General features: G+C 30.0%; 1 protein-coding gene across 1 annotated transcript in view; it reads right to left on the bottom strand.

Annotated features, from left to right (window-relative positions):
* Positions 1-226: 226 nt before the first annotated feature.
* LOC143250360 (uncharacterized) overlaps positions 227-13,049 on the bottom strand; it is a 50,460-nt gene continuing 37,637 nt past the window's right edge. Inside the window, exons 15-18 of the mRNA XM_076500804.1 lie at positions 12,303-12,671; positions 11,802-11,926; positions 988-1,770; positions 227-517 (exon numbers count right to left, since the gene is read on the bottom strand). Coding sequence (XP_076356919.1) covers positions 227-517; positions 988-1,770; positions 11,802-11,926; positions 12,303-12,671 — 1,568 coding nt within the window. The remainder of the gene's footprint in view (positions 518-987; positions 1,771-11,801; positions 11,927-12,302; positions 12,672-13,049) is intronic.

Below are 13,049 nucleotides of genomic sequence, written 5' to 3'. Positions count from 1 at the left end.
AAGAGATAGGCATATTTATTCAATGAGATCCCTGTGGTTGATGCTGCTCGGCGAGTTTCTTTATATCTGGTTCCATCGATGTTAATGATAGTCGAAGATCACCTCTTTTCACAATGTCAAGTCTATTGCGAGCTTTTGATAACAGTTGAGAAACACGACTAAATCCCGATTCAACAAGATAAGATGTTGGAAAAGCAATAACGTAGAGCTGTGGTTTATCCAAGAGCTAAGGGTACTTTGTAGCAACATCATTTGTCTTCCATACATTGTACTTTCCATCTTTGAATTTTGCACGCATTATTTCATCACTTTGTAATTCGATGAGAGTCTCTTGCAAAGATATGTCTATATCGGCAACATTAACTTCGAAAGGAATTGAAACCCAAGTCGGTATAACCATCATGAGTAGGTCACTAAACCGAGTTTGCATATCTTCATGCATATTTTCCACATATTCACCATATAATGCAAGATCTTCATCTTGCAAATCGCTGCTAACAGAGGCCAAACAAGGAAACTGTTCAAATGCACGACGCCTGATATTATTCTTATACAACTGTAGTTTCCTCAGAAAAGCAGCAAAACACTTTTACTAGATATCAGATCAGGATCTTTTCCTTAGAGCTGTTTATTAAGTGAATTCAATTTTTCAAATATATCTGATAAGAAAAACACATCACATTTATTTGCAAGCAGCTGTTCTCCAAGTTGTGTGTTAGCAAGAAAGGAAACAATAGAATCCCAAAGTGCAATGAAACGCTGAAGACAATTCCCCTTTGATAGCCATCTCACCTCTGTATGTAATACAAGCCGCTAAAACTCTTCTCCATTTTGCTTACATAATTCATGAAAAAGGCGGTCTCGGAGAGAATTTGATTTAATATGGTTAACTACTTGTATTACGACAGTAAGGGCATCATGCAAACGTGCACTCATTTTCTTTGCAACTAAGTATTGACGGTGTATCACGGAGTGAATACAAAATACTTCCGGGACAGCTTTTTTTAAATGTGCAATAAAACCTTTGTATCTGCCTGTCATAGATGGTGCACCATCAGTAGCACAAGCGATTATATTTTTGAGTGGAATATTGTTTTCCTGGAAATAAGTAACAACTTCATTAAAAATTGTTTCACCTTTTATGTCTGTCACAAGACTTCTAGCAAAAAGCATTTCCTCTTTGGGTTCTTCATCATTGTTAAATCTAACATATGCTAATAAAATGGCCTCATTATCTCTTAAAGTGCATTCATCAAGTTGAAGGGCAAACTGTTTCACTTGCAAATGGGCTATCAATTGTTTTTCTACATCCTCTGCCATTTCATCAATGCGTCGTGACACAGAAGAGTTGCTTAAAGGGATGGAATTAGTAATTTCACTTGCATTTTGTTTCATAACTGACGAAATTATAACAGACACTGCTGGTAGAATTACTGTTTCACCAACATTATGGGGTTTTCCTGCCTTTGCTATTATTTTGCTAATTTCATATGATGCCAGTAAACCATCACTCATTTTACACACTTTGTTATTAAACAATTGAGACACTGTTTTTCTAGCTTGGAAATCATCAAGAAGTTTTTTAAAGTATTCTAATGGTTTATCTTTCTCTCCTGTGTGCTTCTTTTCTAGATGGATTTTTAGTTTACAAGGTTTCATACTATCATTTGAAAGTACATCCATACATATGAGGCACATTGGTTTCGTTTCATTATGTGGTGTTGGAATAAATCCGTAAGACAAATATTCAACGGAGTACTGTCGGGATGTCTGCAACAACATATATATATATATATACAGCTGGTAATACAATTATTGCATTTCATAATATCTAAGTATATATATTGCTATTCATTTTTAGAAATTTTTCGACAAATAAAACACATTTAGAAACAGAGTGCATGGTAAATGTTCGAGGTTAAACTTGTAAATAGAAATGTTATAATTAAAATAACTTGAATGATTAAAAAAAACTATACAAGTCATTCATTATCATTAGGGTCACCATTGACATTTTTAACTTCCTCAAAGCTGATAATTATATCAGATAACTGCCAAGATATGAATTGATATTTGAAATTTGTATCAAAACGGGAAAAATTTGCCATTTTTCTCTTCAGTCTTTTTATACTTTTATACTGGGAAATAATTTTTTCATTATTGAAATGCAGAAATTAAAAAAAAAACACGAAAGAATGTCTGTACTAGGAACTTTTAATATCTCTTACCTTTTCACGATGGAGTTCTACGTTAAACTGAAGTGAACTGCTTGGGTCAAGTCGACATTTTAATAGATTTTCCCCTAGAAGGGTTTGACAGATCGAAGTATTTCTGGAATAAATTCCCTAAGGAAATTAGTATGGGAGGGCGAAGGTCAGACAGACAATATAATAGGAAAAGAACCGACTGCCTGAGGCGCATATTTAAAACCAGCTCTTATCACTTATTTTTTTCTTTTTTTTATTGCTTTTAAGGCAATTTTCTGGAAATTTTTCAAAATCTAGAAAATACATCCAAATTCGTTTGAATGTCTACTTCAGCTTCTTTCACGTCCAACCAAAATTACAATAGAAATTGAATTTTTAATAATAAAAACCATTCTGAGTTGGTTTTCTTCATGGACCACCAAAATATCATTGTGGACCCCCAATTTGTTATGTTTTGCCTGTGGACCCCCAGAAATATTCGATGGACCCCGGTTGAGAATCCATGGTTTAGAAGAAAAGATATACAATCTGTGTAATGCACTGAAACTTTTGAAGCCACTTTTATTATTTCATTTCAAACATCTACATAAATAGCAGCCTTGAGAGACATAAAAACAATTTTTCTGAACTTATTCATCCTTTCACTAGCAGTTTGTTTTTACTTAAAAATTTATTAAACTTTCATGTACCAATCCAAAATGCATATGGTTTTATCTAATAAAACAAATACTCATTTAGAATTGAAATTAATCTTCTAATTCTTTGAGAATAATAAAAACTAAAAAAAAGTATTACATTTGTATTTTTTTAAATATTTTAATTTATTACACATTTCAATGGTGAATCCAACTTGGTTTCACTCAACTCTCTTAGGCTCAAATTCCTAGGACACGACTGATGAAATCGAACATCTGGATATTTTGAAGTAGGTTGATACCTCCAAGTAAAATACTTCACATAAAAATTGTGGGAACTTATTACTGCACAAGTTCAACTTAACAGCTTACCCAATTAAAATGTAGTGAGCTCTTTACTTCCACAGTCACAAAAGTAACCAAATACCCATAATTCTATGTTCTCATTTCTGCCAAATACCCCCCTTTCTAGTAGTTCTTACTTTACATCAAAAACAAAATTCTGAATGGCTACAAAAACCTTTAGTTATTTTGGATTCATCATTGAAAAATATCCTGTTTACCTTTTGTGAATCGACAGATATTTTATAACAACAATAATTATTGAGAGACAGCATAACAATAATACATTGATAATTGGATTACTGAATAACTTAATGAGAGAGTAGGAAAAAGATAGTAGCAAAGTTTGACATCAAACAAGTGTTTTAATAAATATTATGTTTCTATATTTAATTAATGACAAAGCACGTTTTAACTGTGAACTTTTTCAAGCTGATTATTTGAAAGTATGTTACATTTAAGTAGAAAGTTATCAAACTTGAAAATTATTAACATTCTCTATATGACAACAAATACCATATAACAATAAGAAAAATGAAAGCATATCAAAATAAAAAATATCTTCAGTAAGATAATATTTAACAGATTCATTTCTTTAACTAAATTATACTTAACGATTGTATAAATGTGTTTTTTATGATTGAATATTAAGTACCAATGACCATTTAAGAAGTTTGAATTAAACAATTAACATCGAGCATGTGACATGGTTTAACTAAACAGATTTGACAGTAAAAACGATACATACATAACTTATATGGTTTTACAATATTTAAAAACATGAAAAAATACAAACAAATGTCCTTGTTTTGTTCAAAACTCCTCAAGTTAACAATCAAGCTAACATAACCGATTAAGAGACGTACAAGGCTAGAATGTATTTATCATTAATATCATCAAGAGACATACATTTGATGTATTATATCAATACTTTCCTTCAAATATTATTTTATATTAAACAATCATATACTGATATATGTATATTTCAAGAATATTAGTGTTTTAAATTAATTATTCATTACAAACAGAGCTTTGAAACTTAATATTGTGCATAACTGTCTTTCAATTTAAAATCCACAGAAACTATCAGATTAATATTTAATAACTGTTTGTTAGTGTAATCTTTATCTAAACAAGAAGCCCCATAAAATTGTTTTGTTCATTCTTCTATTTAGAAATCATTTGTAAAGCTTTGATAAATTGATCTAAGTACAGTTTTCATCAGTCACACAACGTAAAATGATTCTTCATATTCCCAAAAGTTGTATTATTACAAAATAACTACAATTCAGACTAAGGTAGAACATACATTTCCTGACTTCTTTGGATTTTATATAAAAGTAAGTAGATTTAAGTTACTATACCATTTTAAAATACTCAAATTGAAAATTAATTAAAAAAACAGAAATAAAACAAAGGTTACAATTAAACATGCAAAATCCTAATATGACAAAGACAAGATATTTAATTTAAATCTCTAACTTCTCAGGGTCATAGGAGAAATAATGTACAAAAAGTGTATTTATGAACACTTACACAACTTTAGTTTTAACTTTATTTAAAGTGATTAAGATAGAACATTAGCCTCAAAAATCTTCTTTATTATAACACACAATGTGATGCTGTTATACTTTCACTTAATATGGTAGAGCAATACAACCATGTGCTTTCAAAAATTGATATAAAAGAAAAATCTTGCTGGCCACATCTCTATTGTCACTTAGGGGTCATTCAGTACTAAACTAATCTACATTGTTGTAACCTACAAGCCTGAATACAACAAAAATTAAACATTGTAACACTACATACACAAAATGTCTGTTGAATTATATCCATAATACAATATCAACAAAAACTAATGATCTACAAAAGTTAACATCCATAAACCAATTAAGAATGATTATTTAAAAGTTCATGACTAAAGTGGTATTGATAAATATGTAGAAAATTAGTCATATGAAAGACAAAGTTTACAAAATCAATGGTGATTACAACTTTGCTAGATAACACACACTCACAAACAAACAAAAACCATTTGTGTTCATTTAAAATAAAAGTGAAGTACAACAAGATAAAACATAAATCAAAAACCTTCTAAAACATAACAGCATTTTTAGGATATAATCTCAATCTTTGTTAATAGATAAAGATAATTTTTACAAAAATGTGCATGTGGTTAAAGTCTAAATAATACAATAATTTATTCAAAATTTTATATGTAAATTTAGTGGGAGAGAAAAATATACAACAGAGACCACATAAATCTATACTTTTTTTTTATCAAGATTTGATTATCAAAACATCTTGCTCAACACAACAAAATTAAACAAATAAAATGTTTGTTTAAATAATGATAATGAAAAATATACAAAAGGGAAAGTATTTGGATGATGCAATTCATGTTGTGAAAACATAAATGAACTAAAAACAATATCAAAGAATAATGTTTACTTATAAAAAGTTGCATATGATATCAAATTCTATATAAACTTTTCCAAACACTTTCACAAACCTGCTCCTTTAACAGAAAATAACATTAGTACAATGAATATTTTAATATATGGAAATTTAAGCATTCTTGATTCATCTAAAAGGTTAACAACAGTTTGAATGTCTAATCTATTGTTTAAGAACAACCTTAGAAAAACTGAAAACTTGAGTTTTCTGCAAAGACTAGTTCTGTTGTTTCACTAATAATTTACTGAAACTTGTTTTAACAAATTCATGGATGTACAACCATCACCATCTGCTATGGATAGTAACATATAGGTATAAAACATTGTAATAATTGTTTTTGCACAATTTGTTATTTATCACATTGAAAGTCAAAAATTCAGTTAAGATACAAGACATAAGACTATTTGAAGAATTTCTTTCTTATCTAATGATATCTGTTATGAGAACTGAATTCTTATATAAATGATGAATCTCTTTTTGAAAATGAACTGTGAAAACTGCAAGTTGGTATTACTCTTAGGGTCAAATCTAGTGCTTGGTACAAAGTTAATTCTATTAACAACCTATGATAAAACCTATTTGTTGTACAAAATGAAAGCTGAGGTCAAATACTAACTCTATAGGAATCTACAACTAACGAATGATGTTCTAAAATCATTTAAGTCAAAGATTGATAGTAAAAACTCAAATTGACAAGATAAAAACCTGTAAATCACGGTAATTACAGTAACAAAAAGAGAAAGCCTCAAACGTGAGTAAACTTGAACTATAGCACAGTAGGAGGAAGAAAATAAATAGGTGAAGTAAATAAAAATCTTTAATTCTACAAGAAAACATTTTTCAAATTAACTTTGCAATATAACAACAAAATAAATACACAGATGAGTTAAAAAATTAGTTTGAAACAAGACTGTTTTAACAGAAACACATAGAATAATTTAGGTGAAATGTTATTTCTACGGAATATATACAATATCCTTAACTTTACAAAATAAAATCATTCTGTCAGGTGACATCAAAGAAGATCAGTCATATTAATGAACTTTACAACACAGCACAGCAGATGTTATGTTATGAAAGCTAAGTACAGTACATGGCTAAACTAACACACAAGAAATGATGTTGTAAAAGTTGTATATTGTAATAAGATTGAAAATTAACAATAAATATTCATATTCTATAAATGAAATAATGACTAGCTTAGAAAGGAATGTTTATGCTGTGGAAGTTTACTACAAATAATTAATTTTTTTTTAAGTATCAACAAATGTTTGTTTTACAGTTGTTATATATTAATGTCATATTATATAGTAAAAACTGTTTTATAGGCTTCCAAATGATACAAAATACACTGAAAACTTATGAATATTTATATATTTACATTGCTGAGACTAGAGCTTAAAACGTACAAATGAAGATATACTTTTTCTTTCACAAGTTATCAGTATTTTTGGAAGAAACAGACAAATAAAACTTTCAAGCACAAGGGAAATAGCATGTGAAGATAAAACATACAAATCTGAATCAAATACATTACAAAATTATACTAAATTCAAACCTCAGGAGAGCTACTTTGGCATTATTTTCCTTGAAACATTTCTATATAATGACAAAGTGGTTACAAAATATGGGCTATTTAAAAAACAACTACAGCTTTGAAGAAAATAGTCAGTGTAAAAAAAAACAACTTACACACACACACACACCAGTTGATTATGTCTGGCAAATGAAACTAAACGTTGGTCAAGTGCATGTGCAAAACATTTATATGTTTAACGCAAGTTATGGTCAAAAGAAAAGGTCAATGTCTATTTAATAAGGAATATTTTATCTCATTAGAATTCTAAATAATTATATAAATATACACTTTAATGTTATTCACCGGCTATTCCTTTGTCTTGAGAAATAACTTGTCTAATAAGAAATGTTACTTCAAATGTTAATAAAAATGCATGTTTACAATGAAATACGTTAATTTTACAAGTATCATAAGTTATTCTTTGGCTTGCTATGTGAAAATGTTTTAACATTGTGAAATATTTTGTTTTCTTAACCATTGTAAACTTAACAATATGGAATGTCTATTGTTTAGTTATGTGAAAGTCTCTAAACATTCTGAAGTGCAGTATGTACTTAACAATATGGAATGTCTGTTGTTTAGTTATGTGAAAGTCTGTAAACATTCTGAAGTGCAGTATGTACTTAACAATATGGAATGTCTGTTGTTTAGTTATGTGAAAGTCTGTAAACATTCTGAAGTGCAGTATGTACTTAACAATATGGAATGTCTGTTTGGTTATGTGAAAGTCTGTAAACATTGTGAAGTGCAGTATGTACTTAACAATATGGAATGTCTGTTGTTTAGTTATGTGAAAGTCTGTAAACATTGTGAAGTGCAGTATGTACTTAACAATATGGAATGTCTGTTTGGTTATGTGAAAGTCTGTAAACATTGTGAAGTGCGGTATGTACTTAACAATATGGAATGTCTGTTGTTTAGTTATGTGAAAGTCTGTAAACATTGTGAAGTGCAGTATGTACTTAACAATATGGAATGTCTGTTTGGTTATGTGAAAGTCTGTAAACATTGTGAAGTGCAGTATGTACTTAACAATATGGAATGTCTGTTTGGTTATGTGAAAGTCTGTAAACATTCTGAAGTGCAGTATGTACTTAACAATATGGAATGTCTGTTTGGTTATGTGAAAGTCTGTAAACATTGTGAAGTGCAGTATGTACTCAACAATATGGAATGTCTGTTTGGTTATGTGAAAGTCTGTAAACATTCTGAAGTGCAGTATGTACTTAACAATATGGAATGTCTGTTTGGTTATGTGAAAGTCTGTAAACATTGTGAAGTGCAGTATGTACTCAACAATATGGAATGTCTGTTTGGTTATGTGAAAGTCTGTAAACATTCTGAAGTGCAGTATGTACTCAACAATATGGAATGTCTGTTTGGTTATGTGAAAGTCTGTAAACATTGTGAAGTGCAGTATGTACTTAACAATATGGAATGTCTGTTTGGTTATGTGAAAGTCTGTAAACATTGTGAAGTGCAGTATGTACTTAACAATATGGAATGTCTGTTTGGTTATGTGAAAGTCTGTAAACATTGTGAAGTGCAGTATGTACTTAACAATATGGAATGTCTGTTGTTTAGTTATGTGAAAGTCTGTAAACATTGTGAAGTGCAGTATGTACTTAACAATATGGAATGTCTGTTTGGTTATGTGAAAGTCTGTAAACATTCTGAAGTGCAGTATGTACTTAACAATATGGAATGTCTGTTTGGTTGTGTGAAAGTCTGTAAACATTCTGAAGTGCAGTATGTACTTAACAATATGGAATGTCTGTTTGGTTATGTGAAAGTCTGTAAACATTCTGAAGTGCAGTATGTACTTAACAATATGGAATGTCTGTTTGGTTATGTGAAAGTCTGTAAACATTGTGAAGTGCAGTATGTACTTAACAATATGGAATGTCTGTTTGGTTATGTGAAAGTCTGTAAACATTCTGAAGTGCAGTATGTACTTAACAATATGGAATGTCTGTTTGGTTATGTGAAAGCCTGTAAACATTGTGAAGTGCAGTATGTACTTAACAATATGGAATGCCTGTTTGGTTATGTGAAAGTCTGTAAACATTGTGAAGTGCAGTATGTACTTAACAATATGGAATGTCTGTTACTTGTTCTGTTACGTGAAAATATTTAAATGTTTACAAATACAGATAGTTTTATATCATTAGTCTGTAATTAGGGGAAACAACGTGAAGTGAAAAATGTACTTAACTTGTACAAAAGCCAATAACAAAGTTTTAAATTTTTTAACTTTCAGCAATGGACGTATAAAATATTCTGTCTGCACCTCAAACACACAGTTGATGTTTTAATAAAATTTTAATATTCGAGTAACCCTATAAATTAAAATCATCAAAGTTAAATAATTCACAACCAGCTGAGTACTAGTCTAAGCAACAGTTTCCACATTAAATGAAAGGACTTAGAACTGTAAGTTAAGGCTGAAATTCTGTTCACACATCTCACTTGAGATACAGGTTGGTCGAGCTTGAAAGTAAAAAAAATCTCGTTTCTGAAACTTCTAGTTATACATGTGCAGAACATTCTTCTTTTTCCAAAAATATAAAATAAATAAATCTGTACTAATTTATTATACAACCTATGTAGTTTAGTCTTCCATGAAGTTAATGAGACATTTACAGATACTAGCTCAAAGACTGTTCAACTTCAAGTTAAATGTTATTCTAAATGTTTGAAAACTTTTACATGAATTAGCCTAGCAAATTTCAAATTTCTAACAGTTCTTGAATCTGCAGATGGAAGACCATTATTGTTTCATAGTTGTACTCAACTTGTATGGTTGACTCTCTGAATGACTGATCATTTTCTTCATACCTTTATATGACTTTTAATTAATCCAAAGAGAAGAAACGTCTAAATGTATGACAGAATTCTAAAGAATTAAGCTGTGAAACCCCTATGTATTTCTTAATTGTTTAAAAGTGGAAGACACTATAATTACATAATTTAAACATGACAACATGTGACTTCCATCAAAAAAGTTTTTAAGGTCTCTTGATATACTATCCAATTTGTAAATGTTTAAAAAAACCTGTAAATAAGGGACATTTAAAATATCTTCTAAAAATGTCCATAAAGTGTTTAGTAGTTTTGACATTTGTATTTTAACTGTCCAAAACTGTCATCGAAGTACAACATTACTTTATTCAACTGCAAAAGAAAATTTCAACACAAACTGTGTTATTTCCAAGTGGTGTAGAATCTTCCAACAACTTTGCCTGAAGTTGGTTACCGTTATCTTTGTCAAATAACTTATTGAATTATTTTTAAAATATTCCAAACTACTTCATCATACCCTATCTAACAAGATTAAAACAAGTTTTAAACATTTTGTACTTATATCTACGATTGTTAGTAAGCTATTTTAATTCAACTATAAAACTGTGGCTTCAAACTGCATAGAATCAAGAACATTGTTTTTCTTTTTGTTCTGAATGACACACAATTAATGGTAAATGCATTATGACTAGAAAAGATCAAGTTTCACCTATGCTAATTATAGATCATGTTGTCTTTTTTATTCTTGAAACATAAAAAGATAAACAAGATAAAAAATTTGAAAAAAGTTTCAATTTGAGCCCCATGATGTTGTCTAAAGTTTTTTAGTGTTTATATATGATGTTGTCTAAAGTTTTTTAGTGTTTATATATGATGTTGTCTAAAGTTTTTTTAGTGTTTATATATGGGCCCCATGATGTTGTCTAAAGTTTTTTAGTGTTTATATATGATGTTGTCTAAAGTTTTTTAGTGTTTATATATGGGCCCCATGATGTTGTCTAAAGTTTTTTAGTGTTTATATATCTTCATTAAATTAGTATACAATCTTGTAATGTGTGCTTACAGTACTGATCTGAAAACTAAATGTGGAACTTAATCCACTGTCAATATGAACTTTTAGAAAAAAGAAACAGCAGAAACACGATTAGTTTTGCAAAGCAACATCCAGAAATGACCAAAAATAAACATTATCAACACCAACTCACAAAATGTTGCAGTACAATAAATGTTTTGTTTTCCTGCAAGTTCTGACACTATCATTGTCTAACCTCTAGGTTACAATAATTCTGAGAGGAACTTCCCCTATCACTAGATTTCATATAAACTAGAAAACTTTATCCAATGTTTGAACAGAAGTACAAATAGCATTTTGTTTCTGGTATATCCACTCAGACATAATACTGCTATGGCTGGGCCTTTTTCCCCCACCCTACTTAACAAAGAGAAATATTTAAAAAAAAAATGTAAACACTTCCTGAGTTGATATAAAATATCTTTCTGTAAATAAATAAGAACCAAAGATATATTCACTTGCCTCTGCCAGTTAGAAGCACTTCTTTAACAAATGAAACAGACAACAAAATGAACACAGACAGAAAACCTCTATACTACAAGTCCTGAGAAAGAAAAAGATACCTAGTTCTCTATCTATTATACAGGAGCAGAACATTACTACACAGTAAGTTGAACTTACATTACTAACACAGACTACTACAAGAAACTACTACAGTTACATAACACTGGTGTCACAAAAGTAACAGTTGTTTTCACTTGTTTTACCCAAAACTGGTCAAATTTGCTCCTAGCTCGTCCCAAGACATCAGATGCTAATGATCTTCCACTAGAGGGTGAAACAATCTGAACAGAAGGTACATCTTCAGCTGGCTGAGGATGTTTATGTTTCCCTGTAGAATAAGATAACCACACATCAGTTACTTTATATCATGTATTACATTATTATCTGGACATAATTCTTCTTGGTGTTGTAAGGTCATTTTACTTTATAACCACATGATCATCTGACAAAGAATTATCATAAGATGATTTCATGATTTTTTTAAATAATAGCTTATAATGTTATCTTATTATAAAGTGATTTTAGTTTCTACTATATATATTTATTATAACTAAGATAATCTGACGTTCCTGATGATTTGATTTCTATAATCAAGAATGCATGCCTACTAATGCACGAGTTATAATGAAAAATTAACAGAACATAAAAACAGACCTGAATCAGCATGAGTTATAATGAAAAATTAACAGAACATAAAAACAGACCTGAATCAGTTCTTGAAACTTCTTTTTGTACTGGTAACATCTCTGATCCAGGTGTTTTTGTTTGGTCCACAATTGAATCTGGGAGAGTGTTCAGTTCCTTTTGGTCTTGTAGTAAGTCAGACTGACCAGGCATCTCTGACCACATGGTGGGAAGATTATCATTATGCACAGTCTCTGGTTGCATGGCAATATGCTTATCAGCATGCATGACTTCTGGTTGAGTGACTGGGTGTTTCTCAGCTAACATTACATCAGGCTGAGTGGTATGTTGTTTTTCTGCCATCATTGCCTCGGGTCGAGAAGGTAGTTCACGAGTCGAACGGAGAGAGGAGATAAGCATGGGTGGACTCGTGGCTCTTCCCCCGTCAGCTATAAATTAAACAAAAATAATGAAATTAAAACTTTTCACCAGACAATAAACAACAACAAAGAAATTGGCTTTGCAACCTAAAAAATTAAATAACCAAACATAAAGTGGAGAACAAGTTTAGAAATGAACAACTAATGTTGCAATTCTAAAGTTTCAAAAAATAATTTAACATAAAAATATCTATTAACTCATAGAATATGTACAATAAAGACTGAGTTTATTTCTTTACAATGACTATCTTCTCTGTTTTCATAGGTCAGCACTTCTAAACCAGGGTTTTACAGAACCTTTAGGTTTCTTGACAGACATTCAGGGTTCCACAAGATATTGGGATTTTGCAGAATCAAAGAATTATACATATTCTTCTAATGCATAAA

The sequence above is a fragment of the Tachypleus tridentatus genome, chromosome 5, assembly GCF_004210375.1.
Source record: "Tachypleus tridentatus isolate NWPU-2018 chromosome 5, ASM421037v1, whole genome shotgun sequence".
In the NCBI taxonomy this organism is placed as follows: domain Eukaryota; kingdom Metazoa; phylum Arthropoda; class Merostomata; order Xiphosura; family Limulidae; genus Tachypleus; species Tachypleus tridentatus.
The sequence above is the reverse complement of the archived record's forward strand: the minus strand, read 5'-3'. Positions and strand labels throughout refer to the sequence as shown.